This window comes from Lepidochelys olivacea (genome assembly GCF_965140295.1).
Source record: "Lepidochelys olivacea isolate rLepOli2 genome assembly, chromosome: 14".
Lineage (NCBI taxonomy): Eukaryota > Metazoa > Chordata > Testudines > Cheloniidae > Lepidochelys > Lepidochelys olivacea.
Genome location: NC_140424.1, coordinates 19,505,038 through 19,528,449, shown reverse-complemented (window position 1 = coordinate 19,528,449; position 23,412 = coordinate 19,505,038). Strand labels below are relative to the sequence as shown.

At 40.2% G+C, this 23,412-nt stretch overlaps 3 protein-coding genes across 4 annotated transcripts in view; 2 read left to right on the top strand and 1 right to left on the bottom strand.

Annotated features, from left to right (window-relative positions):
* The window catches only part of WDR45B (WD repeat domain 45B), a 29,891-nt gene extending 22,944 nt beyond the window's left edge, over positions 1-6,947 (top strand). The window contains exons 7-10 of one of the 2 annotated variants that reach the window (XM_084647088.1): positions 3,533-3,618; positions 3,934-4,035; positions 4,503-4,560; positions 5,741-6,947. In XM_084647088.1, the coding sequence (XP_084503214.1) occupies positions 3,533-3,618; positions 3,934-4,035; positions 4,503-4,560 (246 nt within the window). In that variant the 3' untranslated portion in view covers positions 5,741-6,947. Of the gene's footprint in view, positions 1-3,532; positions 3,619-3,933; positions 4,036-4,438; positions 4,561-5,740 lie in introns of both variants that reach the window. The other variant, XM_084647087.1, reaches the window with a different exon arrangement.
* Positions 6,948-9,662: 2,715 nt separating this feature from the next.
* Positions 9,663-23,412, bottom strand: part of FOXK2 (forkhead box K2) — a 67,238-nt gene continuing 53,488 nt past the window's right edge. Inside the window, exon 9 of the mRNA XM_084646581.1 lies at positions 9,663-15,663. Within this exon, the coding sequence (XP_084502707.1) occupies positions 15,467-15,663 (197 nt within the window). The 3' untranslated portion in view covers positions 9,663-15,466. The remainder of the gene's footprint in view (positions 15,664-23,412) is intronic.
* LOC311530153 (uncharacterized protein) lies at positions 16,331-21,942 on the top strand. The gene is made up of 2 exons (XM_084646582.1): positions 16,331-17,144; positions 18,505-21,942. The coding sequence occupies exon 2, from the start codon at positions 19,807-19,809 to the stop codon at positions 21,094-21,096; it is 1,290 nt and encodes a 429-aa protein (XP_084502708.1). The 5' UTR covers positions 16,331-17,144; positions 18,505-19,806; the 3' UTR covers positions 21,097-21,942.

Sequence of the window (23,412 nt, the reverse complement as noted above, 5' to 3'; positions counted from 1 at the left end):
CCTTCCCCCGCTGTCCCTCCTCCCCTGCAGCCTCAGCGTGACACGATGCCAGCGCTCTGGCCCGCTGCTCCTGCTGGGCAGCGTGGCAGCAGCGTGGCTGGCTCGGGCTGGGCGGCGGGGCTTTGCTGCTCTGAGCAGCGTGGTGGGGGAGGGGGGTTGGATAAGGGGCAAGGGGTCCTGGTGGGCAGTTGGATTGGATGGAGGTTCTGGGGTGGGCAGTCAGGGGATAGGGGTTGGATAGGCGTGGGAGTCCTGGGGGGGCCTATCTGGGGGTGTGAATAGGGGTCAGGGAGTGGGGGGGGGGTGTGGATAGGGGATGGGGTCCCAAGGGGCCTCTCAGTGGGCGGAGGTGTGGATAGGGGTCAGGGCAGTCAGGGGACAGGGAGAAGCAGGGGTTTGATGGGGGTGAGGTCCTGGGGGGGCGGTCAGGGGACAAGGCGCACTGGATGGATTGGGTGTTCTGATGGGGGCGGGAAGTGGATGGGGGTAGGGGCCAGGCTCTTTGGGGAGGCACAGCCTTCCCTACCCGACCCTCCATACAGTTGCTCAATGCTGATATGGCCCTCGGGCCAAAAAGTTTGTGCGCCCCTGACTTAAACATGCAAATCTCACCTGTAGGCTCCTAAATACAGACCTAGGATCCTAAACTTAAGCTTCTGTTCTTGAATACTTTGGCTGCACATTTCCTGTCATATCTCCACCTTTGCTCCCATTTGTGGATTGTGCTGCTCTTTACCTATATCTCCTCTGCCATTTTGAAGAGCAGAGTAGAAAGAATGCAAGGCAGAGCACTTCATAAGAGGCCCCATGTGTATGGAGGTGGCAGGAAGACTAAATAGTCTGGTGAACTTCACTTTACAGAAACTGGGGGAATGAAAAACCAAATCCTAGCTTACTCTTTGCTATCTTTCCTCTTGTCATTCAGCTGAAATGAGCTCTCAAACCAGTCTATTTAGAATCTTGGCTGTATTAATGTACATTCCAATAGCACCAAATGCTTAAAAAAAACCTGGCAGTCTTTCCTAAATTAAGATTAAACTTTTAAAAATGATTAAAAATCCAATCCTGTTCCTAAAGGGAAGGAGAATGACAGAGATGAAAGGTAGTGATTGCATGTAGACCAGGGTGGACTACTGCTCTCCTCAAGGCCGAGAGCTTAGCTCCTAATAACTTTTAAGTGGCTAACCCATATGTGTAAACTGAGGTAAGAGCATACGTAAGGGACCATCATTAATGATGGATGAGGTAGGCAACCATTTCAGACTACACTACTTATTTAATGTTCTATAAGCATTGTCCAAAAGTTAGTATTACTTACAAAGTTAGATTAACTTGATAAAAGGTTGTTACCCTTTACTGATGTGGGCTATGAGAAATAATGCATGCAGTAATTTTGGCTGTAAGGCCATTTTCAAGGGACCGTGTTGTGTACTAGACTTCCATCAGATGGAAGTGGTACAGTACTTAGAAACAAAGTAATTAGGACTGTTTCTTCTTTTAAAAGCATTGTCTTATTGTACATGTATTTGGTCTTAAATAGCAGACCAATTCAAACATGACGTTCCTGAGAGATCTAGTCCAGTCCCCTGCACTCATGGCAGGACTAAGTATTCTAGACCATCCCTGACAGGTGTTTGTCTAACCAGCTCCTAAAAATCTCCAATGATGGAGATGCCACCACTTCCCTTGGTAATCTAGTCCAGTGCTTAACCACCCTGACAGTAAGATTTTCCTAATGTCTGGCCTAAATCACCCTTGCTGCAATTTAAGCCCATTGCTTCTTGTCCTATCGTCCGTGGATAAAGAGAACAATTTTTCTCCCTCTTCCTTGTAACAACTTTTTATGTAATTGAAAACTGTTATCACATCCCCTCTCTGTCTTCTCTTCTCCAGACTAGACAAACCCAGTATTTTCAATCTTCCCTCGTAGGTCATGTTTTCTAGACCTTTAATCATTTTTGTTGCTCTTCTCTGGACTTTCTCCAATTTGAGCATATCTTACCTGAAATGTGCTGCCCAGAACTGGCCACATATTCCAGTTGAGGCCTAATCAGCACAGAGTGGAAGAATTTTTTTCTCATGTCTTGCTTACAATGTTCCTGCTGATACATCCCAGAATGATGGTGGGGTTTTATTTTAAACAGTGTTATACTGACTCATATTTAGCTTGTGATCCACATGACCCCCACACCCCTTTCTGTAGTTCTCCTTCCTAGGCAGTCATTTTCCATTTTGTATGCATGCAACTGATTTCTTCCTTCCTAAGTGGAGTGCTTTGTGCTTGTCCTTACTGAATTTCATTCTATTTCCTTCAGACCATTTCTCCAGTTTGTCCAGATCATTTTGAATTTTAATCTTCTCCTCCAAAGCACTTTGCAACCCCTTTCAGCTTGGTATCATCCACAAACTTTTAAGTGTACTCTCTATACCATTATCTAAATCACTAATGATGATATTGAACAGCACTGGATCCATAACAGATCCCTGTGGGACCCTACTTGATATGCCCTTCCAGCTTGACTGTGAACCATTGATAACTATTCTCTGGGAACAGTTTTCCAACCAGATATGCACCCACCTTGTAGTAGCTCCATCTAGGTTGTATTTTCCTAGTTTGAGGTCATGTGAGACAGTATCAAAAACTTTACTAAATTCAAAATATAGCACATTTGCTGCTTCCCCCTGACCACAAGGCTTGTTACCCTGTCAAAGAAAGCTATCAGGTTGGTTTGACATGAATGTGGTATTCTGAGGGAGTGCAGTTTGACTTTCTTATTGGGTCTCTTGAATGGCTTGGTTTACTGAAATGGGATAATGCTTTGCAATGGGGATTGCCTGATGCTAGGTGGTGTGAGAAATATTCGCTTGGACAACAGTACTTAAGGAATCCTTCCAGAAGATTCCAACACAAACCAAACTTTGGATTTTCCTGTTTTATGCTGTTTGGTCTTGGTTTAACTGAGAAATATGCAGAGTAGTGACTGAGGAAGTTGAGTTCTGAATGTGAGAAATGGATGATTGGAATGTTTGCCCAGCTTCTTGGAAACACGTTCCAGTAACCAATATCAGGACTCCAGTAACATTTCAGAACGTTACAGCTGGTCATCTGTACATTGGTCAAAAAAGTAGACACCAGTGGTGTGAACAGAAGACTCCAGTACTTTCACATCTTAAGCATAACCTTATTGAGGGATCCTCCTGGTTCATAATGGGATAAAAGTAATCCACACACAAGTCAATTAGGATTTGATCCTCTTCGCAAGATACTAGGTTTCAGAGTAGCAGCTGTATTAGTCTGTATTCGCAAAAAGAAAAGGAGTACTAGTGGCACCGTAGAGACTAACTCACGAAAGTTTATGCTCAAATAAATTGGTTAGTCTCTACGGTGCCACTAGTACTCCTTTTCTTTTAGCAAGATACTAGTGTTTCTGAATGTTGGATTGCATGGGATGTGCTTGTAATCCTTTTTATGAATATAGGATAGTTAGACTTCTTCCTTCTTTACTAATAAAATGTTTCATTACTTTTTTAGGGGACTCTCATAAGAATATTTGATACTTCATCGGGGCATTTAATCCAGGAGTTACGAAGAGGTTCGCAAGCAGCTAATATCTACTGGTAAGCTTAAAATTGTTTCCCCCTTTTGAAGTAATGTACTTCCTCCATCTTTTGATGCATCTGGTATCTTTTTGTGCTGAGACTGGAAAAAAAAACTTCGCTGTGGTTCTTTGTGCAAAGGCACAAGGTGCCTAGCCTAACCACATTTTGTGCCTTTTTAAATTCAGGTTATGTGTGCAGGTCTAATTAGTGTTTGTCTCCTTTTTCTATCTGACTAACTCTAGGTTAAATGCAATACATGTACACCTTACAAATCAAGCTACTATGGTGTATGAAGGCTAAATAAAAATCTGTTGCAATTATTTGTGTCTACAGCATTAACTTCAATCAGGATGCTTCCCTAATTTGTGTATCAAGTGACCATGGTACAGTGCATATTTTTGCAGCAGAAGACCCCAAAAGGAACAAGCAGTCTAGGTAGGCTTTCATCCATTCTCTAGCCTATTGGTTTGAGATTGTTTGGGTTTTAATTTTTGGTATTAAACACATGCTAGCAAGACTGTTTCTCCCCCTCCCCCAAGTTATTTCAAAATGAAGTTATTTTTTTCCATAGTAGCATTTAATGAGGCAAAAACTTGGGTTTTGTATCTTACTCTTGAAGATTAATCATTGCTATGCAGTGTATGGGTTTTATACTGCCACCTAACAAATACAAATATGTGAGTGCTTTCCATAGAATCTATATAGCACTAGTGGAGTCCCTAGGGGACCTCATGGTGTTTCTGGTATTCCTGTTTTGGATCTTACCATAACAATCAAGGAAGTGGCATCAGAATCATTGTGGTGGATCTTTTATGTACATCATTTTTTTTCTTTTCAGTTTGGCCTCAGCCAGCTTCCTCCCCAAATACTTCAGTTCCAAATGGAGCTTTTCTAAATTTCAGGTTCCCTCAGGCTCTCCATGCATTTGTGCCTTTGGAACAGAGCCAAATGCTGTCATAGGTAAGTTGTCTGAACTTCCCCAAGGGTTCTGTTTGAAAAGCAAGCCCTGGTAAGCTCTTCCACAAGTGACAAGGTTATATTTTTTTTTGCTCAGATTTATTTTATTTAAATACTGTAAAGGATGACTGGCTAAGACATTAGAGCCCCTCAGTTTGAGGGAGGGATCATGGTGACAGCTTTGACAGTGCTGTCTGGAAAAGTGAGCAAGCAAACCTTCATGGTGGGTCAGGCCTTCAGGCTTGCATAGGATCTGTGCTAATGAGAACTAGGGCAGGGGTAGGCAAACTTTTTGGTCTGAGGCCACATCTGGGTATAGAAATTGTATGGGGGGCCCTGAATGCTTGCAAAATTGGGGGTGGGGTTGGGGATGTAGGAGGGGGATCAGGCTGGGGCTTGGGGCAAGGAGGGGTGGCTTAAGGGTGCATGCTCTAGGCAAGACTTACCTCCAGCAGCTCCTGAAAGCAGCAGCATGTCCTCTCTCTGGCTCCTAGGCGGAGCTGTGGCCAGGGGCCTCCACTAGGCGCTGCCCCCTCAACTCCTATTGACTGCAGTTTCTGGCCGATGGGGGCAGTGTGTGGAGCCCCCTGGCTGCCCCTACATGTAGGAGCTGGAGCGGGGGATGACATGCTGCAGCTTCCAGGAGCCACAGAGTTTGGCCCTGACCCTACACTCCCGCTGGAGTGCCAGAGTGGAGCAAGCTCCAGACCCTGCTGCCCAGAGGGAGCTAGAGGGCTGGATTAGAACGGCTGGTGGGCTGTAGTTTGCCCACTTCTGAACTAGGGTGTGTGACCAATAATGTGGGCTTTGAGCAAACAGCAAAAAAACTCCTTGCACTGATGCTTAGGACAAAATCTTGTAGACAAAAACAACGAGGAGTCCTTCTAGCATCTTAGAGACTAACAAATTTATGTGGGCATAAGCTTTTGTGGGCTAAGACCCACTTCATCAGATGCATGGAGTGTAAAATACAGTAGCAGGTATATATACATAGTACATGAAAAGATGGGAGTTGCCTTAGACAGTAACTTTTCTCCAGGCTACCAGCCAAACTAATGCTCAACAAGGTGTCCTATTGGGTTGAGAACAGTGAGTTTCCAAAAAGGTGCACACTGAAGAAATGTGCTGGAGATGCAGCTTTTTTAGGCTGTAAAACAAAATGTCTTTGGTTTTTTTGTTTCAGCAATATGTGCAGATGGTAGCTACTACAAATTCTTATTCAATCAAAAAGGGGAATGCTCAAGGGATGTCTATGCTCAGTTTCTAGAAATGACAGATGACAAGCTTTGACTAAACTGAGGAAGAAAGTGTTTTGGTCAAAGTACTGCCTTGGTTATTCTGCTTCTTTAGAAGGACTGGGTATGTATGTCCAATACTGATCAAGATGTGTAACAGACCTCATTGAGAAGCCTGGCCCAACATGAGCAGAACAAGCTCTGATGTAGAGGATTTCTACTTATGTTAAACTCATATGCTATTTTTTTCAATATTAGAAGGGGGAAATAACAGGGGTTCTGTCAGCTCTTCAAGAAGTGGTGTTAAACTGTGAAATTGAGTGCAGATGAGTGCCTGCCACATACCTGAGGTGTGTTGTACAAACTTCAGGCAAGGAGGTGAATTTATTTCAGGCACCATATTACATCACTTCCACTGAACCTCTCTGTGGGGGCAGGAAATAACTGTAAATACTAAGTAACTAGGTTAGTTATACCAGCAGCTTGCCTTAGAACAGGAGGGATTTATTTCCCTTTTCATACACCTTAACATGCAGAAGGGAAGAGATGACACAGGTGGCTATAATAAACCCAATCTGAACTGCACTTGCCCTTTGGGCTGGAGTGTGGTGCAGTTGTCTTGTGGCCACAGATTGATAGTCAGTCATGTATACACTGATGTTCTTGGTTAAGTTGAATTAACTATCAGCACTACGGTAATTTTCAGTGGTGCCAAACTATATATATATTAGACACACACAGGCACAGTTAGGTACTGCTGATGTGGTTAACCACTACTCAGCATATGAAGTAAATTGCATAGGATACTATGACAAATGAAGTTCATGTTTGAAGGGGATGCTGCTGCTTATATAATGAAACACATCCATTCCAGCTAAAAATTTAAGTTGGTTTAACAGTTGCATTGGGTTGCTTCTAAAAGACCAACTCTCTGGGCTTCAACCAGGAGACTTTACAGGCCACTTAATACACAGTTTAAAGTTGGTGATGTGAAGTACACTACCTTGTGATGACTCTAAATCTGCAAAGCATTTTTTGAAGTGTTGCATATTGAATGGTGTTTGCTTAGGTGCAGTTAGGTCAAATCAAACAGCTATCAACTGACTTGCATCCAGCTCTTCCTCTCCCCCCCCCCCCCCCCAACTATTTGGACAACTCTGTAGCCTTGATTTTGGAAATAAGGCATATACCATTTTCTAAAAAAAAAGTGAAAGAACACAAGTTCTCAATTCCTAGCACTAATTACATGAGGCATTCATATAATGCCTCAGCTTTAATTTCACAGATGCTTCAAAGTTGAAGTTCTAGTTCACTCAAGATTATTTAGCTGCAAATTAAATTTTTGGCAGGTTTCTTTAGCATCTGATAAAATGGACCAAGGACTAACTTTTATGCAGATTGTGTGGTCAAGTTTGCATGTTGCTTTTATGTGTATTTAATCATTTGTTTTGCACACTTATTTGTAATGTTTCTTTTTAAATAAATGACTAATTTTGCTGTATTCATTTAAGGTAAGCACTGGATTAACTTTTTTATACACACCCCTTTAACAGCAATGTTAGACCACTTCCTTTAGGATGGACAGTATATTATAGGAAAACTGCCTTATAAAGTCTCAATTCTCAAGAATAGCTGATGTCCCCTTTTTAATAAAGGGTTTAGGGATAAAAATGGTAAACTGAGTGTAAGATCTGAAACTTAGCCAAAAGTACTTCATATTAAAACAAAACTGAGGAACAGGCTCTAACATCCACTCCCCATAGGATTGAGGATTATCTGGCCCTCTGCCTACTCCCTATTCTACTCATCCATGTAGGCACTAATGATACTGCAAAGTATGACCCTGAGCAGATCAGACATGACTACAGGTCTCTGGGAGTAAGGGTAAAGGAGCTGGGGACACAGGTGGTGGTCTCTTCAATCCTTCTAGACAAAAGTAGGAGCCCATGCAGAAACAGATGCATCCTAGAGGTGAATGTCAAGCTGGGGGTGTGAGCATGGCTTTGGTTTCCTTGACCAGGGGATGCTGTTCCAGGAAGGAGGACTGCTAAGCAGAGATGAGGTCCAGCTATCAAAGACAGGGAAGAGCATATTTGAATACAGACTTGCTAACCAAGCAAGGGGGGCTTTAAACTAGGTTTGAGGGCAAGAGATAAGACCACAGGTAAGTGGGGAAAAATATGCAGAACAGGGTCAGAATCATAACAGGGATAAGAGAATGTGGGTATCTAAGTATGAGGAAGAAGCAAGAACTTGAAATGCTAGTTAATAAACAACTAGGCATAGCTGGCATCCCAGACTTGGTGTGATAGAGAAGGGTACAACTTGCTCAGGAGGGAAAAAGTGTTCTCTTACAGATCAAAAGCTGTATACACTTGGACTTGTACAAAGTCTCTGGTAAGATAAAAGGGATTAAAAAAAACCAACAGGGATGTTATGGTAGGGGTCTATTACAGACCATCTAACCAAGAGGAGGAGGTGGATGAGGCTTTTTTTAAATAACTAAATCAGCCAAAGCCATGGTCATGATGGGAGATTTCAACTACCCAGACATCTGTTGGGAAAACACAGAGCAACAAACACATTCTTGGAATGTATTAGAGAATTTTTTTCAGAAGGTGGAGAGGCTGTTCTAGATTTGATTTGGACAATCAAAGAATTTGCAAGTGATCATGAAATGATAGAATTCATGATTCTAAGGAATAAGAGGGAAAACTGCACAAAAACAATTTCAAGGCGGCTTAGCAAATGCAGGGAGTTGGTAGGTAAGATCCCATTAGAAATAAATCTAAGGGGAAAAACAGTTCAACAGAGTTGACTGTTTTCAGAGACATAAGGCCATACCATCCCACTGCATAGGAAAGATAGAAAGCATGGCAGACCACTTTGGCTTAGCTAGGAGACTTTTAATGAGCTGAAACTCAAATAAGCCCTACAAAAAGTGGAAACTAGATCAAATTACAAAGAAGGACTATAAACTCTAAAGGGATAAAATTAGGATGGCCAAGGCACTAAATGAGACTAAACAAGCTAGAGACAGTGTGACAAAAAAAATTCTACAAATACATTCGAAGCAAAAGGGGAGGGGTAGACTTGTTACAGTCAGGGGGGAGAAAGAGTATCAAACTATGGAAGTGGCAAAAGTCCTAAGACTTTTTTTTGTTTCAGTTCTCACCAAAAAGTTCAGTAGCAAGTGAACATCTAATTTAGTGCATGTCAGTGAAAATGAGGTAGTCAGGTTAAAATAGGAGTTAAAAATTACTCAGACAAGTTAGAGGTCTTCAAGCCATCAGGGCTTGCTGAAATACATCCTAGAATACTGACTGAGGAGATTCTTTGAAAAGTCATGGAAGAAGGGCATGACAGGCCAGGCAGCTTAACTTCAGTACCTGGAGAGATAATGGAGCAAACAATTTAAGCAATCAATTTGCAAATACTTAGAAGGTGGTAAGTAACAGTCAGCATGGATTTGTCAAGAAGAAATCATGTCAAACCACCCTAATAGCTTTCTTTGATAGGGAAACAAGCCTTGTGGATGGGGGTAAGGAGATGATGCAGTATATCTTTACTTCATATCCTGGGCCCTATTACTAAAGTCATCGAGTGTCCAACACACACACACCTTTCCATTACCAGGTAATAGGTCTACTCACTACAGGTTAAAAATCCAAGGTTTAAATTTAAGATTTTGAAAGGTTTGAGGTTGTTACTTTACAGTAACTAATAGATCTAAATAGCATTTAATCTTTAAAAGATAGTAGAGCCAGTTGTCTTAATTAAAAAGCAGCTATACTCCTGGTGGAACTCTGTGCTAAAGAATTCAAAATTCTGCATATTTTATTTGTCAAAACAACACTATAATCACACCAGTTTCAATTATTTTGGTCATTTATTTCAAAATACCTGTCAACAAGCATATCTGTAACAATACAGACAAGATTCAGGAAATGTTTGACAAATAGATTCCTTACTAAGCATATTAATACAGAACTCTGACTAATAATTAATTTAAGCTACACTACAGAACCATATTCCCCACACCCCTCAGAAGCAGTGCAGAGGCTTGGGGGTAACAGAGGAGCTGAGGGAGAGGGAAGTAAATTGCTGGGATGGAGACTGGGTGTAAACTTGGAAGGTTGTTGGGTATCAGGGATATGGAACAGTTTGGTTTTTTTAGGTGCAGGGAGGGAGTGTTAGGGAGCTTCCCCCATGCAGACCCTGGCTGACCCCTTGCCTCCCATTCAGTCAGGCACATCTGCCCCTGTCCCAATGTATTCCTGCACCCTTATGTCTCTCTGCCTCCTGGGGCCTGGTACCCCCTCCCCATGTGTCTGTGTCCCTACTCAACCACCCCCATCCCTATATAACTCTACACCTCCCTCATCACCATGTGGACCTGGGCCTCCACTCCCATTTAGCCCCTGCCCAAGTCTGTCCTCCCCTATGAGCCTAAACCCCCCAGCAGCTCCACACTGTCTGTCTCCCGACCTGGCCTAACAGGCACCCTGAAGAAGTGGCCAGGAGCTGCAGCTTTGTTCTATCCCCACAGCACCCTCTGGTGGGTAAAAGTGGAACTGCAAAACTTATTGTCTGCTGGGAGCTGCTGCTGCTCTTGCACCACAGCACCCTCTAGTGGGAAAAAGGCAAAACTGCAGCAACAGTTCAGCTTTTTTCTGCACCAAAAAAAAAAAAATCTATGGGGCTCATTAATTATGTGCACACAGAGAAGTGCAGAAATCTCCCAGAAATATAGCTAGCTCATAAAGCTGATAATAGATAAGGGGGCCTTCTTGACTTGATGAAGAGGTTATGTATTCATTGCCATAGTGTTGGCAAGACCCACAGATGTTAATCTATTGCTGATCAAAAGCACATGTATACTCTTAATCCAGAAGACATTGCAGACCCATTACAACTTCAGAGAACAGGAAATGCTCTGACACCATCTTAACATCTACAAGACAGTCCAAAATCCTGAAAAGAAAAATTGTTAGCCAGTACAATAAATACAGTGACAGGGAGTTCCCAATTCAATTTCTTCAGTGAAATTTCTACACATTTGCTAACAGCAAGAGTCACACCATAAAAGGATTAGTAAGAATTAATTTTCTTCCAAGTGGGTACTCACATTTCCAATAGGTCTCCTTTCAAAATGAGAAGGTAACAAGGTTTCCCACACACTCTTCTTCAACTGCGATGCTTTGAATACTGCTGTTTTTCTTACAGTTTCAGCACAAGAATGAAAGGAAATAAATATTGTCCCTGCACCTCCAATCAATGAACCAACCAGGGGAGATCATACTAATCTGATTTACATTTTAGAAATAAATTTAAAATTATAGCAATTTATATTAAGGCCTAGATTTACTGTAATCTATTGCACTCTAAATTAAAGAAAGCCAAAATGCTGGATGAAACTGACCAACACCCAGAATCAGGTTGCTGAAGCACTAATCTGGTTTTCGATAGCAGTATCATCTTCTGCAGGTTCAGAATGTTTTCATTTCAGTTCAATGACTAGTTCATTCAAAACTAAGCAAGCAGCTGTAAGTTAAAGCAGAAGGAAAGCTTGTTTTTTTCTTCCAATTTATGAATAAAAATGAGATGAATATCCAAGAGATGACTACCAGAAACAAATCAGTTCAATTCACTCACTACACAAATTCAAAAGGTTTTTGGTAACCCTGTTTCCCCTTTTGTGTCCAGCACATTTAAGGTAGGTTTACTTAATAAAAACAATTTGAAGTTGCTGTTTATGTGCATTTTTGATTGAATTCCAACTTCCATCCATTTGCAGACTGACACAAATCACAAGTAAAAAATTAATCTACTAAATAAATGCATCATTCACCATTTTGGAACAATAAAAAATCTGAATAAATGTATGTTAAGCTATATAATTGTTTGTATAAATATACTTTATCTTCTTGGTGAGCAAAAAGTAGTACCAAATTTAGTGTGAAGAATGTGTTTAGTTGCAAATCTACATGTTTAATGGTTAACATCCAATGAGAATCAACATCTCTAGAAAAATGACTGAAGTACAAAACTGATACTTAAATCAAGACTTCCTACTTTCTGATTTTAATCAGGATTAAAATTGGTGATTTAAATCATTTCACTCTGGAACAAAAACAATGAAAATTGAAAAAAATCTCTCATCCCTATTTTCTCTTCTGTCTAGTAATCTAAACTGGAAAGTGATTTACTCACCCAAGCACTTTCATAGATATCCTTGTGGTTAGTACAGGCTGCTGTACCTAAATCAGTGAAATCAAGAGTAGTGTGATAGTAAACTGTTGTGCATTTATGCAAAGTGACAAACAGACAAAAATCTGTGTGAGGGCTCAACATTCAGATAACTTCACTTACTAGAAAAAAAATGAGTGTTTTGTCCCACTGTAGCAGCAGTCCTTTCTGGTTGTATTGGGCTCTGAATGTGGCCCGCACGAGGAGAGGCCTGAGAATATTCTTGTTCAAGGACTAAAAGAGGATCCTATCTCCCAGGGGCTTCGGTTAAAGTCTTGCTGTCTGGAGTGAGTGCCACCACCCACTCCACCCCAATTTCATAAAAGCTAGTCTTCTCCTTGGAGAGGTGGGGTTTTGGAGACATTGCCAAAAAGAGTCACATCTCACAGGGAAGTCAGCATAAGAGCAAGACACAGACTAGCACTGGGTGCTAGTGAACACTTTAATCTTCCATATTTGAATCAGTAAAGTTAGAGCCAATTGTAAACAAGCTCTAAATAAGGCGTGAAGTTATAAAATGCTTTGGTCAAATCCCATTTAGAGTACTACAAGCTGGGTTGCTTATATTAGACACTTTCACAGCCTTTTTCATAAAAGCAGGGTTAAAAAGGAGAGATGGACACTGGAAGGAATCCAAGGGAAGGTAGTTAGCATAATACAGTACATCACAGTCATAAGAGGCAACTGGATCAAAGACCAATCAATATTAGACGGAGGCCAAACCCCCATATTTATGGCACATTTGGGCAAGTTTTTGGTCAGTCAAAGCCAAAGCAAGGTGGCTGTGAGATTCTACTCTGACTCAGTTCTACCACCAAATGTGTTTGACATTAAGCAGAGTATAATATATTGAATTACCAAAGGAACAGTTTGATTTAAAAATAACCTGACATTGTCAATTCATTTAGGATTGAATTTTAAGTAGTTAAATCCTGTACTGCATCCGTGGAAGAGGTTATGCATTTTTGTACTTGAGTATTTTTAGAGACTGCTTGGAAACCCACACATTAAAAGAAAAATATATCCCACAGTGTTCATGCACGGGATTTATCTCCTTTAATGAAGGCAAATTCCTGTGACAAACTCCAGGTGGCTCAAATGGTTTTAGTCAAGATCTGCTACCAAATTTCCATTTGCAGAACCTTCAGGGTATGAGAGAGTTAGTGCCAAATCTGTTCCATACGCGTGGGATCAGGAAGAGTATGCCAGCACAGCCTTTGTCTGCTTAAACATTCAGGACCAAGTCACCACTTGCTCTGCTATTAGCAGCTATATTGGCACGGCCAGTATAAACTCTGACAAGCAGCACACCTAAGTGAACGCTTCATAAACACACTTGTTGAGTAACTGTTAGACTTAATTTAGTGACATATTTTGAATAATTTAACATTTATTAAAAAGATTTCACTCATTCACTCATTTCTAGTTGTGAACAGACTCACTTCTGAATATAAACCAAGTTCTAATCAGTAGGTTTATATCCAACTACTGCCTTGATTTTAAATTAAATCTACATGGCTGTGTATAAATTATGAAGTGTCCGATGACAAAAACCAGATTACTATCGAGGGACGCTTATTGTTCTACATTTTTTTAAAACTCCCATTAACACTTTGAGTAACATTCTGGAGTTTTACATCATGGATTTTTTAAAAATGCCTCTTATAAACTCAGCTAGTGTACAGTATTTTTCATAATTTTTAATATGTATTATCTGCATTGACATTGTAACAGCTCCATTTTGTGGATTAACATGATAGTACAGATTTCTCAATTTGGTCTTCAGGTATATAGAGTTTCCTAAAGCTGCCTAAATATAAGCCATTTCAGTCCATCGTGAAAATACAGATTTTTCTTTTTGAAATGGAAAACAAATATTTATATAAATAATGGCATAACAACAGAAAGTAACAAACTGGAATTCAAAGTTTAAACCCACTCTCCAGCCTTCACTCACCTCGCTGTATGAAGGAACAAGACATTATGTGAATTAAAGACTGAACAGCAACCTAAACTTTTAGTTTAATTTGGAAATGTAAGGTGGAATCTATTACCACAATTAAAGTGAATAATTACCAATACATTTTAAACTGTTCAACCGCAGAACACACACTTTAAAAAAAACAAACTTTTATTATAATAATATGGTAGCCACTGTTAGAAAACCACAACAGCTACTCTTAATGGAGACCCCAGAGGGTCAGTGTATGACATCAAAAGTTTTATGGATAAACTGGTCAGATTAATTTCTACAGATGGGTGCTTAAGCTTAAAAATACTGAATATACCTCTGACAAGATAATTTTTTACTCTCTTTTTAAAAGGACTTGTGATAAAGAATTTTATCTTTTCTAAATGAAGAACAGTCTGTTATCTTAAACATACACAATATTAAGCGAGACTCTTGTTTTACTTTCGACTGGAAAAATATACCAGGGACAGTCAAAGTCAACACAAAGTAACAAACAGCAAAAGGTAGCAAGAAAGAGAAACAGGTAAGTGCAGCTCTGGTCAAATTCATAGCAGTTCTTTACGTCAGTTAACGGCTCATTTACATTGTAATTTCTAATCAGTTACATGCAAGCCCGAAGAAGCATTTGATCACTACACATGGTAATAAAATTTGATTAAATTTATCAGGCAACTGCTAAAATATGAAAATTTGCAGATGTAATAAAGTAGCTTTATCTGAACTTTAACAGAACAGACAAAAGTAAATCATTCCATTGGTTAAAAAAACCCTACATTCAGTTTTTTACGAAACAAAATTTCACATGAAAAGTATTGTGTGATTCCAAAGTTTCCGGAGTAGAAATGGAGTGATTTGAAATGTCGAAGACCCCATTATTTTGCAAAGAAATGAAAATACACCTCAAAAATTTCTAATTCCACATGTGAACAACAAAATACTGCATATCTACCAACAACTGCATTGGGTAGGTCATTATGAAAGGCTAGCTGCCAAGATGTAGGAAATGGCTCCTTGCCTCTGTTCCCTTTAAGGAATATACAATCGTTTGAAACCAGTTCACACTAAGCGCTTATCATGCTGCCATTACACTGAGATACTCAGTCCTTAAAATAATCCAATAAAGATTTTATAAAGCTGCGGACCTCCCCAACACTGGATTTCTCCTCAGTGTACACAGAGTTAGTTCAGTAGGGGGTGGGGAGGAGCAGGGTCACAGCCTCTGGAACAAGATGTTTTGCCGTTTGATTTTTTTAAATTATTGAGTTTTAAGGCCACCTGTGTTGTTTTTTCAGTGCTGAAAGTTGAAGTCTGATCACAGGGCCCCTTTCCCCACTGCGTGAGAACATGTTCCAATGTTTTAGGTGTTATATTTAAGTGTCTCCTTTTGGCACCATGGAGTTGATTTTTTTTTTTTTCCCCCAAGAAAAAGAAAAAAGAAAACTCCACTAAGTTTCTAGTTCTGGCCGCCTTGATCACTCACTGCAACAGATGGGGTGTCCACATTAACAGCTATGACTATGCTTTCTCCATCCTCTGTTTTGATACGTTTAAGTTCCTGTTGTTCTGACTGGTCTCCATTCTGGCGTTTTGTTGGAAGAGATGCTGATGCGGATGCATGGGTTGCTAACATATGCAAAGGACTTGCAGCAGCTGTAAGAATGATAATGAAAAACTTCAGATTCCAAATTAATTTTGAAACAGACAATACAAGAGTCAAACTCTAATTAAACATTATGAATTCCTCTATTATTTGTTTTACAGCAGCGCATTAGAGGCCCCAATCTGGATTCAGGGCACATTCTTCTAGTCACTGAACAAACGTAAGAATCCCTGCCCTTGAAGAACTTACCATTTAAATAGTCAAGAAAAAGGGTGGAAGAAAGGAAGCATCTTCACTCTGTGGCCAGGGAACTAAGGCACAGAGAGATTAAGTGACTTAACCCAGCATCACACATGGAGTCTCTGGCACAGCTGGGAAGTGCTCTCTAGTTATTCCCCATTACTTCCTTTGGCAACAAGGGACTAGCATATTATGCTGAAGTTATGGTTTTAAATGTATTTTAAAACTTCACTCTGCACTGCATTTGCAGATTTCCCCAATATACTGATGTAAACAAGATGAACAGAATCTGGAATTTCTAGAAAAAAAAACATTTACAAAATCAAAACCAAACAACAAAACTCACTGTTCTGAGAGCAGGGTTTGAATGGTGAACAAATAATGCAATGCTGGCCACACACTGAACAAGAAGGATAAAACGAACTATTGAGTGGCTGTTCATTCAGTAAGCACTGAATGAGGCAGGGGTCCTGTAGAAAAAGTAGTATGTGATCATGTAATTAAAGACTGTATCATAATGCATATGGAGGCTAAATTGAGGTTGCATGGGCGACCTTAATTTCAGCATTACCTAACTTGTGTGCTTGCCTTTGCCACCTTAATTTTTTAAGCATAGTTTTTGTATGCAACAGTGTAATGTATACAGCAAATAAAACACTGATGCACTATAGTACAAAACCTTTCATCATATTGCTGACTTCTCTTTTGAAAGCAGGATCTTCTACATAGCAAAGTTCCACAGTCCTGTATAGCTAAGTTAGGGTGTAGCTGATTAATATACATTTAAGTGCATTGCTACAGTTTAGCACAGTGAACAGTTAATGCTACATAAAAGAAATTTAGCAAGGTATTCTGCACCATCTGAAAAAATGACATGTGTGTATCGTGCTTTTTAAAAACAACTAACGTTTATAGAAATGTGTGCACATACACACTCGATTTGGCACAGTGAAGACAGGAATGTTATGTTGCTGGACTCTTGCCAGGTTTGGTTGTATTTTTATTATTCATTATTTGCAGAGATTCAATAGTATGAATCTCATGCACCACATCCACCACAGTCGCTTTTCAAGCTTTCATTCATTTCTAATTAGGCATGTTTAAGAGAGCAAGGCACAGATGGAAAATTTACAGAAGCGGTTTTCCTCTCAAAGCTTTTTCGTTCAATTTTTAGATTTAAAGGACCAGATTTGTTGACCTGGCCGAGCTGAGCTCAGCGAAGTATCAAGGGAAGATAGCTTTAAGTCACCTTTGCGTCTCCCAAATCCTGAGGCCACCTTTGGTTCCCAGCGTAAGTTACTGTGGTCTGAAAGCTACGTAGCTGTTCGTGCCCCAAAGTTATTTTGGTGGAGATTTTGCTCTGTTGCATGATGTATGAGTACTGAGTGGGGCCCGCTGAAGACTGAGGATTCTGTAAGTGGCTGAACTGTTGCTGTGTAGTGTGTTTGACTAATCCAGCGTTTCTTAAGTTTTAGTGTTTAGGTTGGTGGTAGCTGTACTTGAGTAACCCCCAATTGTTACACATTATATTGTATTTCCTGTTGGAATATAGGAATAAAAGGGACAGAAGAGAGACCTAGCTGTCCTAGGAGCGGTATATAAACTGCATCTGAAGTCATGTGGCCAGAAAGGAGCCAAGGTCCTAAGAAGCTCTCTACCAAAGCAGTTGTCCCGCTCTACTACTCAGCATTTAGGAAAAAATTACAGGTCCTAGTAGTACTGTATAACATCCACTGCAAATACTACTAAAATACTAATTATTATGTGAGACAATGAAATATCCGAGGACTTGGAAATGACAGATGATAACTTTGAATTTAACAAGGACACCATCAGGCTACATACAAGAGCTTCCTTTCTGCACTCTCACAGCTCTGGTGAAAATAAAATTTCAGTTGGGGGGAGTAAATGTGTGACTGAAAAGTACACAAACCTCTCTAATTTTATAGACACAATACACCTCTGATCCTCGTAAATATGTCTCACATAAAAAGGATGACATTATAAAGATGATAAAATGTAGATTTTTAGAAAACAGCTCATATTCTTCTTTGGTGTTTACACCACAATAATCAATGAACCCAATGGCCAGGAATGGGGGCAATGTACAACAAAAATAATTATTTGGCCAAAAATAGGATAAAGAATTTAAGGGCAATGTTTCCTGCAGCAGAAAAATCCAGCTCCCAATCAGAATAAATTAATGGGCAAAGGAAAATAAATTTCAGCATCACCTTGAAAAGGCAGCTAGACAATATATGCAGCACCATGGTTTGTAAAATCAATTTCTGTATATAGTGACTGAATCACCAGCATCTGGAGTATCAGCATCAGTATTTTAGTCAAGATCAGTTTAACATCCTGCAACACTAATTTAAATGAACAGAAGATTGTGCAAAGACTGATTTTGCTTTTACCCATTCAGGAAAGACATTAATGGTTGTAATGGAAAATGAAAATGAAATAGAGATGAGTGTCTATAGGAAATTTGGTTTGCAGACTAGACAAGATTTCATTAACACTTTATTAAAAAGAGTTAAAAGCCACTTGTTCATTCCAATAACAGAAACATGCATTTCAGATAGATACTCTGATTTTAAACTTCCTTTATGGATCTCAGACAAGTACTCCTTTTCTTTTCGCGAATACAGACTAACACGGTTGTTACTCTGAAACCTGTCATTATGCAAGGCACTGCATTTAGCCGTATGGAGTGGAAATCTATCAACTGCATGAAAAAACTTGTACAGATACAGACAGACATCATCTTCCTTTCCAAATGCAAACAGATGGACAAAAGGACTGAAGGTAAAAAATCCATTACAATCTACATACCACACAGACTATGCTGACAGCTTGTGCTACACGCTCTCAAAGAAACTGCGGAATCACCTGATCAACATCCTCTACAGCAAACAGGGAAAGATAAAGAATGAGCTCTCAAAAATGGATACTCTCATAAAAAAACAACCTTCCACACAAACTTCCTCGTGGCTGGACTTTACTAAAACTAGACAAGCCATTTACAACACACACTTTGCTTCTCTACAAAAGAAAAAGGACACTAAACTTTCTAAACTACTACATGCCACAAGGGGCCATAGCAATGGATCCCTCAACCCACCCAGCAATATTGTTAACCTATCCAACTATACTCTTAGCCCAGCAGAAGCAGCTGTCCTATCTCGGGGCATCTCCTTCTGCCCCTCCACCCCCACGAACATGATACAGTTCTGTGGTGACCTAGAATCCTATTTTCGACGTCTCCGACTCAAGGAATATTTCCAACACACCTCTGAACAACATACTAATCCACAGAGACCTTCCTACCAACACTACAAAAAGAAGGATTCTAGGTGGACTCCTCCTGAAGGTCGAGACAGCAGACTGGACTTCTACATAGAGTGCTTCCGCCAATGTGCACGGGCTGAAATTGTGGAAAAGCAGCATCACTTGCCCCACAACCTCAGCCGTGCAGAACACAATGCCATCCACAGCCTCAGAAACAACTCTGACATCATAATCAAAAAGGCTGACAAAGGAGGTGCTGTTGTCATCATGAATAGGTCGGAATATGAACAAGAGGCTGCTCGGCAGCTCTCCAACACCACTTTCTACAAGCCATTACCCTCTGATCCCACTGAGGGTTACTAAAAGAAACTACAGCATTTGCTCAAGAAACTCCCTGAAAAAGCACAAGATCAAATCCGCACAGACACACCCCTGGAACCCCGACCTGGGATATTCTACTACCCAAGATCCATAAACCTGGAAATCCTGGGCGCCCCATCATCTCAGGCATTGGCACCCTGACAGCAGGATTGTCTGGCTATGTAGACTCCCTCCTCAGGCCCTACGCTACCAGCACTCCCAGCTACCTTCGAGACACCACTGACTTCCTCAGGAAACTACAATCCATCGGTGATCTTCCTGATGGCACCATCCTGGCCACTATGGATGTAGAAGCCCTCTACACCAACATTCCACACAAAGATGGACTACAAGCCGTCAGGAACACTATCCCCGATAATGTCACGGCTAACCTGGTGGCTGAACTTTGTGACTTTGTCCTTACCAATAACTGTTTTACATTTGGGGACAATGTATACCTTCAAATCAGCGGCACTGCTATGGGTACCTGCATGGCCCCACAGTATGCCAACATTTTTATGGCTGACTTAGAACAACGCTTCCTCAGCTCTCGTCCCTTAACGCCCCTACTCTACTTGCGCTATATTGATGACATCTTCATCATCTGGACCCATGGAAAAGAAGCCCTTGAGGAATTCCACCATGATTTCAACAATTTCCATCCCACCATCAACCTCAGCCTGGACCAGTCCACACAAGAGATCCACTTCCTGGACACTACAGTGCTAATAAACGATGGTCACATAAACACCACCCTATCTCGGAAACCTGCTGACTGCTATTCCTACCTACATGCCTCCAGCTTTCACCCTGACCACACCACACGATCCATCGTCTACAGCCAAGCTCTGCGATACAACCGCATTTGCTCCAACCCCTCAGACAGAGACAAACACCTACAAGATCTCTATCAAGCATTCTTACAACTACAATACCCACCTGCGGAAGTGAAGAAACAGATTGATAGAGCCAGAAGAGTTCCCAGAAGTCACCTACTACAGGACGGGCCTAACAAAGAAAATAACAGAACGCCACTAGCCGTCACCTTCAGCCCCCAACTAAAACCCCTCCAACGCATTATCAAGGATCTACAACCTATCCTGAAGGACGACCCATCACTCTCACAGATCTTGGGAGACAGGCCAGTCCTTGCCTACAGACAGCCCCGCAACCTGAAGCGAATACTCACCAGCAACCACAAACCAAACAACAAAACCACTAACCCAGGAACCTATCCTTGCAACAAAGCCCGTTGCCAACTGTGCCCACATATCTATTCAGGGGACACCATCACAGGGCCTAGTAACATCAGCCACACTATCAAAGGCTCGTTCACCTGCACATCCACCGATGTGATATATGCCATCATGTGCCAGCAATGCCCCTCTGCCATGTACATTGGGCAAACTGGACAGTCTCTACGTAAAAGAATAAATGGACACAAATCAGATGTCAAGAATTATAACATTCAAAAACCAGTCGGAGAACACTTCAGTCTCTCTGGTCACTCAATTTCTGATCTCAAAGTGACTATCCTTCAACAAAAAACTTCGAAAACAGACTCCAACAAGAGACTGCTGAATTGGAATTAATTTGCAAATTGGATACAATTAACTTAGGCTTGAATAGAGACCGGGAATGGTTGAGTCATTATAAAAAGTAACCTATTTCCCCTTGTTTATTCCTCCTCCCCGCCACTGTTCTTCAGACGTTCTTGTTAAACCCTGGATTTGTGCTGGAAATGGCCCACCTTGATTATCATACACATTGTAAGGAGAGTGATCACTTTAGATAAGCTATTACCAGCAGGAGAGTAGGGTGGGGGGAGAGAAAACCTTTTATAGTGATAAACACCCATTTTTTCATGGTTTGTGTGTATAAAAACATCTTCTGTATTTTCCACAGTATGCATCCGATGAAGTGAGCTGTAGCTCAAGAAAGCTTATGCTCAAATAAATTTGTCTCTACGGTGCCACTAGTACTCCTTTACTTTTTGCGAACACAGACTAACATGGCTGCTACTCTGAAACAAATCATTACCGTAATTCAAAAGGATAAATCCAATTAAACTAAATGGCAAACAAAAATTTAACTGATAACAGGAAATGTTTTGTTTTGTTTAGAATATAAGGTATTAACCCGTGCAAACTACTAGCCACAAGACAAGGCAGCATTCAAAAAATGATAGTCATATGGATATGACCATCAAGTTACATTTAATAAGAGAAAATCTATGAGATATAAGCCCCCATGCTTCTGGGCATAAGCAAATGCTTCAGTTAACACAACAACTTCCCGTATGAGTAGTTACTCCAGAACCGTCCATTAAGGTTCTTATCAGCTTTATCTGAAGCACCTGGTACAGGCCACTGTCAAAAATAAGATGCTGACAAAAAATGGATCGCCCGTCTGTTCCTGAATGGCAAATTCAGGGTGGAGTGATGAAAGTTAAGGCAATTTTAAATTATTTAAATCAAAGATTAAATCAGGTTGAAGCTTTGTAAAACTAATTGAAAATGTGTGCTATGGCAATTTTAGATTTAGATTTATAATAAATTATAAATAAAGTGGTTTTTGTTTTTAAATGCCTTTACTGAAAGGGGTCTATTTGAATTTTACAAAATTGCTGTGGACAAAAAAAACGAAATATTGAAAATTAAGGCTCTGATTCTGCAAATACTGTACATACACATCTAATTTTACTCACCTAAATTGTCCCACTGACTTCAATGGAACTACTCATGGACTTAACTTTAAGCATGCATCTAAATGGTTATAGCATCAGTGACTAAAACTGTACTTTTATTAAAAACTTCTCCTAGTGACAAAATCTTTGTCATTTCAAAACAAAACTGTTTCAGTGATAATATTGAAAAGTTACTCAGATTTTCAACAAAGTTATTGCAAACTTTTTTTTCTATACAAAAAGGCCAATATTTTTAAGAATAGAAGCCTAAAATTAGGTTCCTAAATACAAAGCCAGACACCCTAGAATGGCATTTTCAAGAACGCTTAACTGACTTCAGACTGAAAACCTTGATGGAGGAATATAGCTTTGTTGAAGCATTACAGATATCTTGACCTGTGGAAGCTCATTATATTGGAAGGAGGTGTCAGCTGACAACCCCAATAGTCTGTGCTATCTCTGCATTTTATGTTTGCGTTTGTGTTGTTCTCATAGTAATGATATTAACAAAGGCCTGGACTTGACTTTTCCAAGCATACTTGAACAAGTTAAGTAGGAAAATCTCTTAGAAAGAAGTTCCTTTGTAAAATCTGAAATTCCAGGAACAATTAGGAAACTTAATTAAAGAAACAAGCATGTATAAACTGAGAAGAAAGCAAAGAATTAGCAACATGTAGATTAATCTTCTTTAAATAATCAACAGAAGATTTTTTTAAATCATAATTTTTTAATTCACCTTGGGCATATTTATTTCAAAGGGAAACTGTCAAAACAAATAGGCACGAAATTAGATTTATCATCAAACCAAACCAAAAGCTGTATTTGATATGAATGTACCTTTGTCCTGCCATCCAATCAGACTGCCTACTCAAAAACTGAGACGTCAGAGGGTATTAAGACAGGCAAGCAGCTTCAAAAGAATCCTTTAGAATTCCTGTAAATTTTAATATATTTTTTTTTCCACAAGCTTTGGAGAAAGGTACAGCAGAAGAATGACCTAAAAAGCCGACCCACAAAGAAGCCTTGCACCCAGTTTGTTCTTGACCACCCGGAGGACTGGTTGTCCATTTTAGTAGTACTGCAGCCCTTGCTTTGCAGGAACGGAGTTTTCAAGAACTAAAAAAACATTTTAAAAGTTATTTTTAGGTTGGGTTTAATTTGGGAGTTGTCATCCCTGACAGTGCCCCTTTAAAAATTCCAGAGATTAAATTCCTATTCTGGT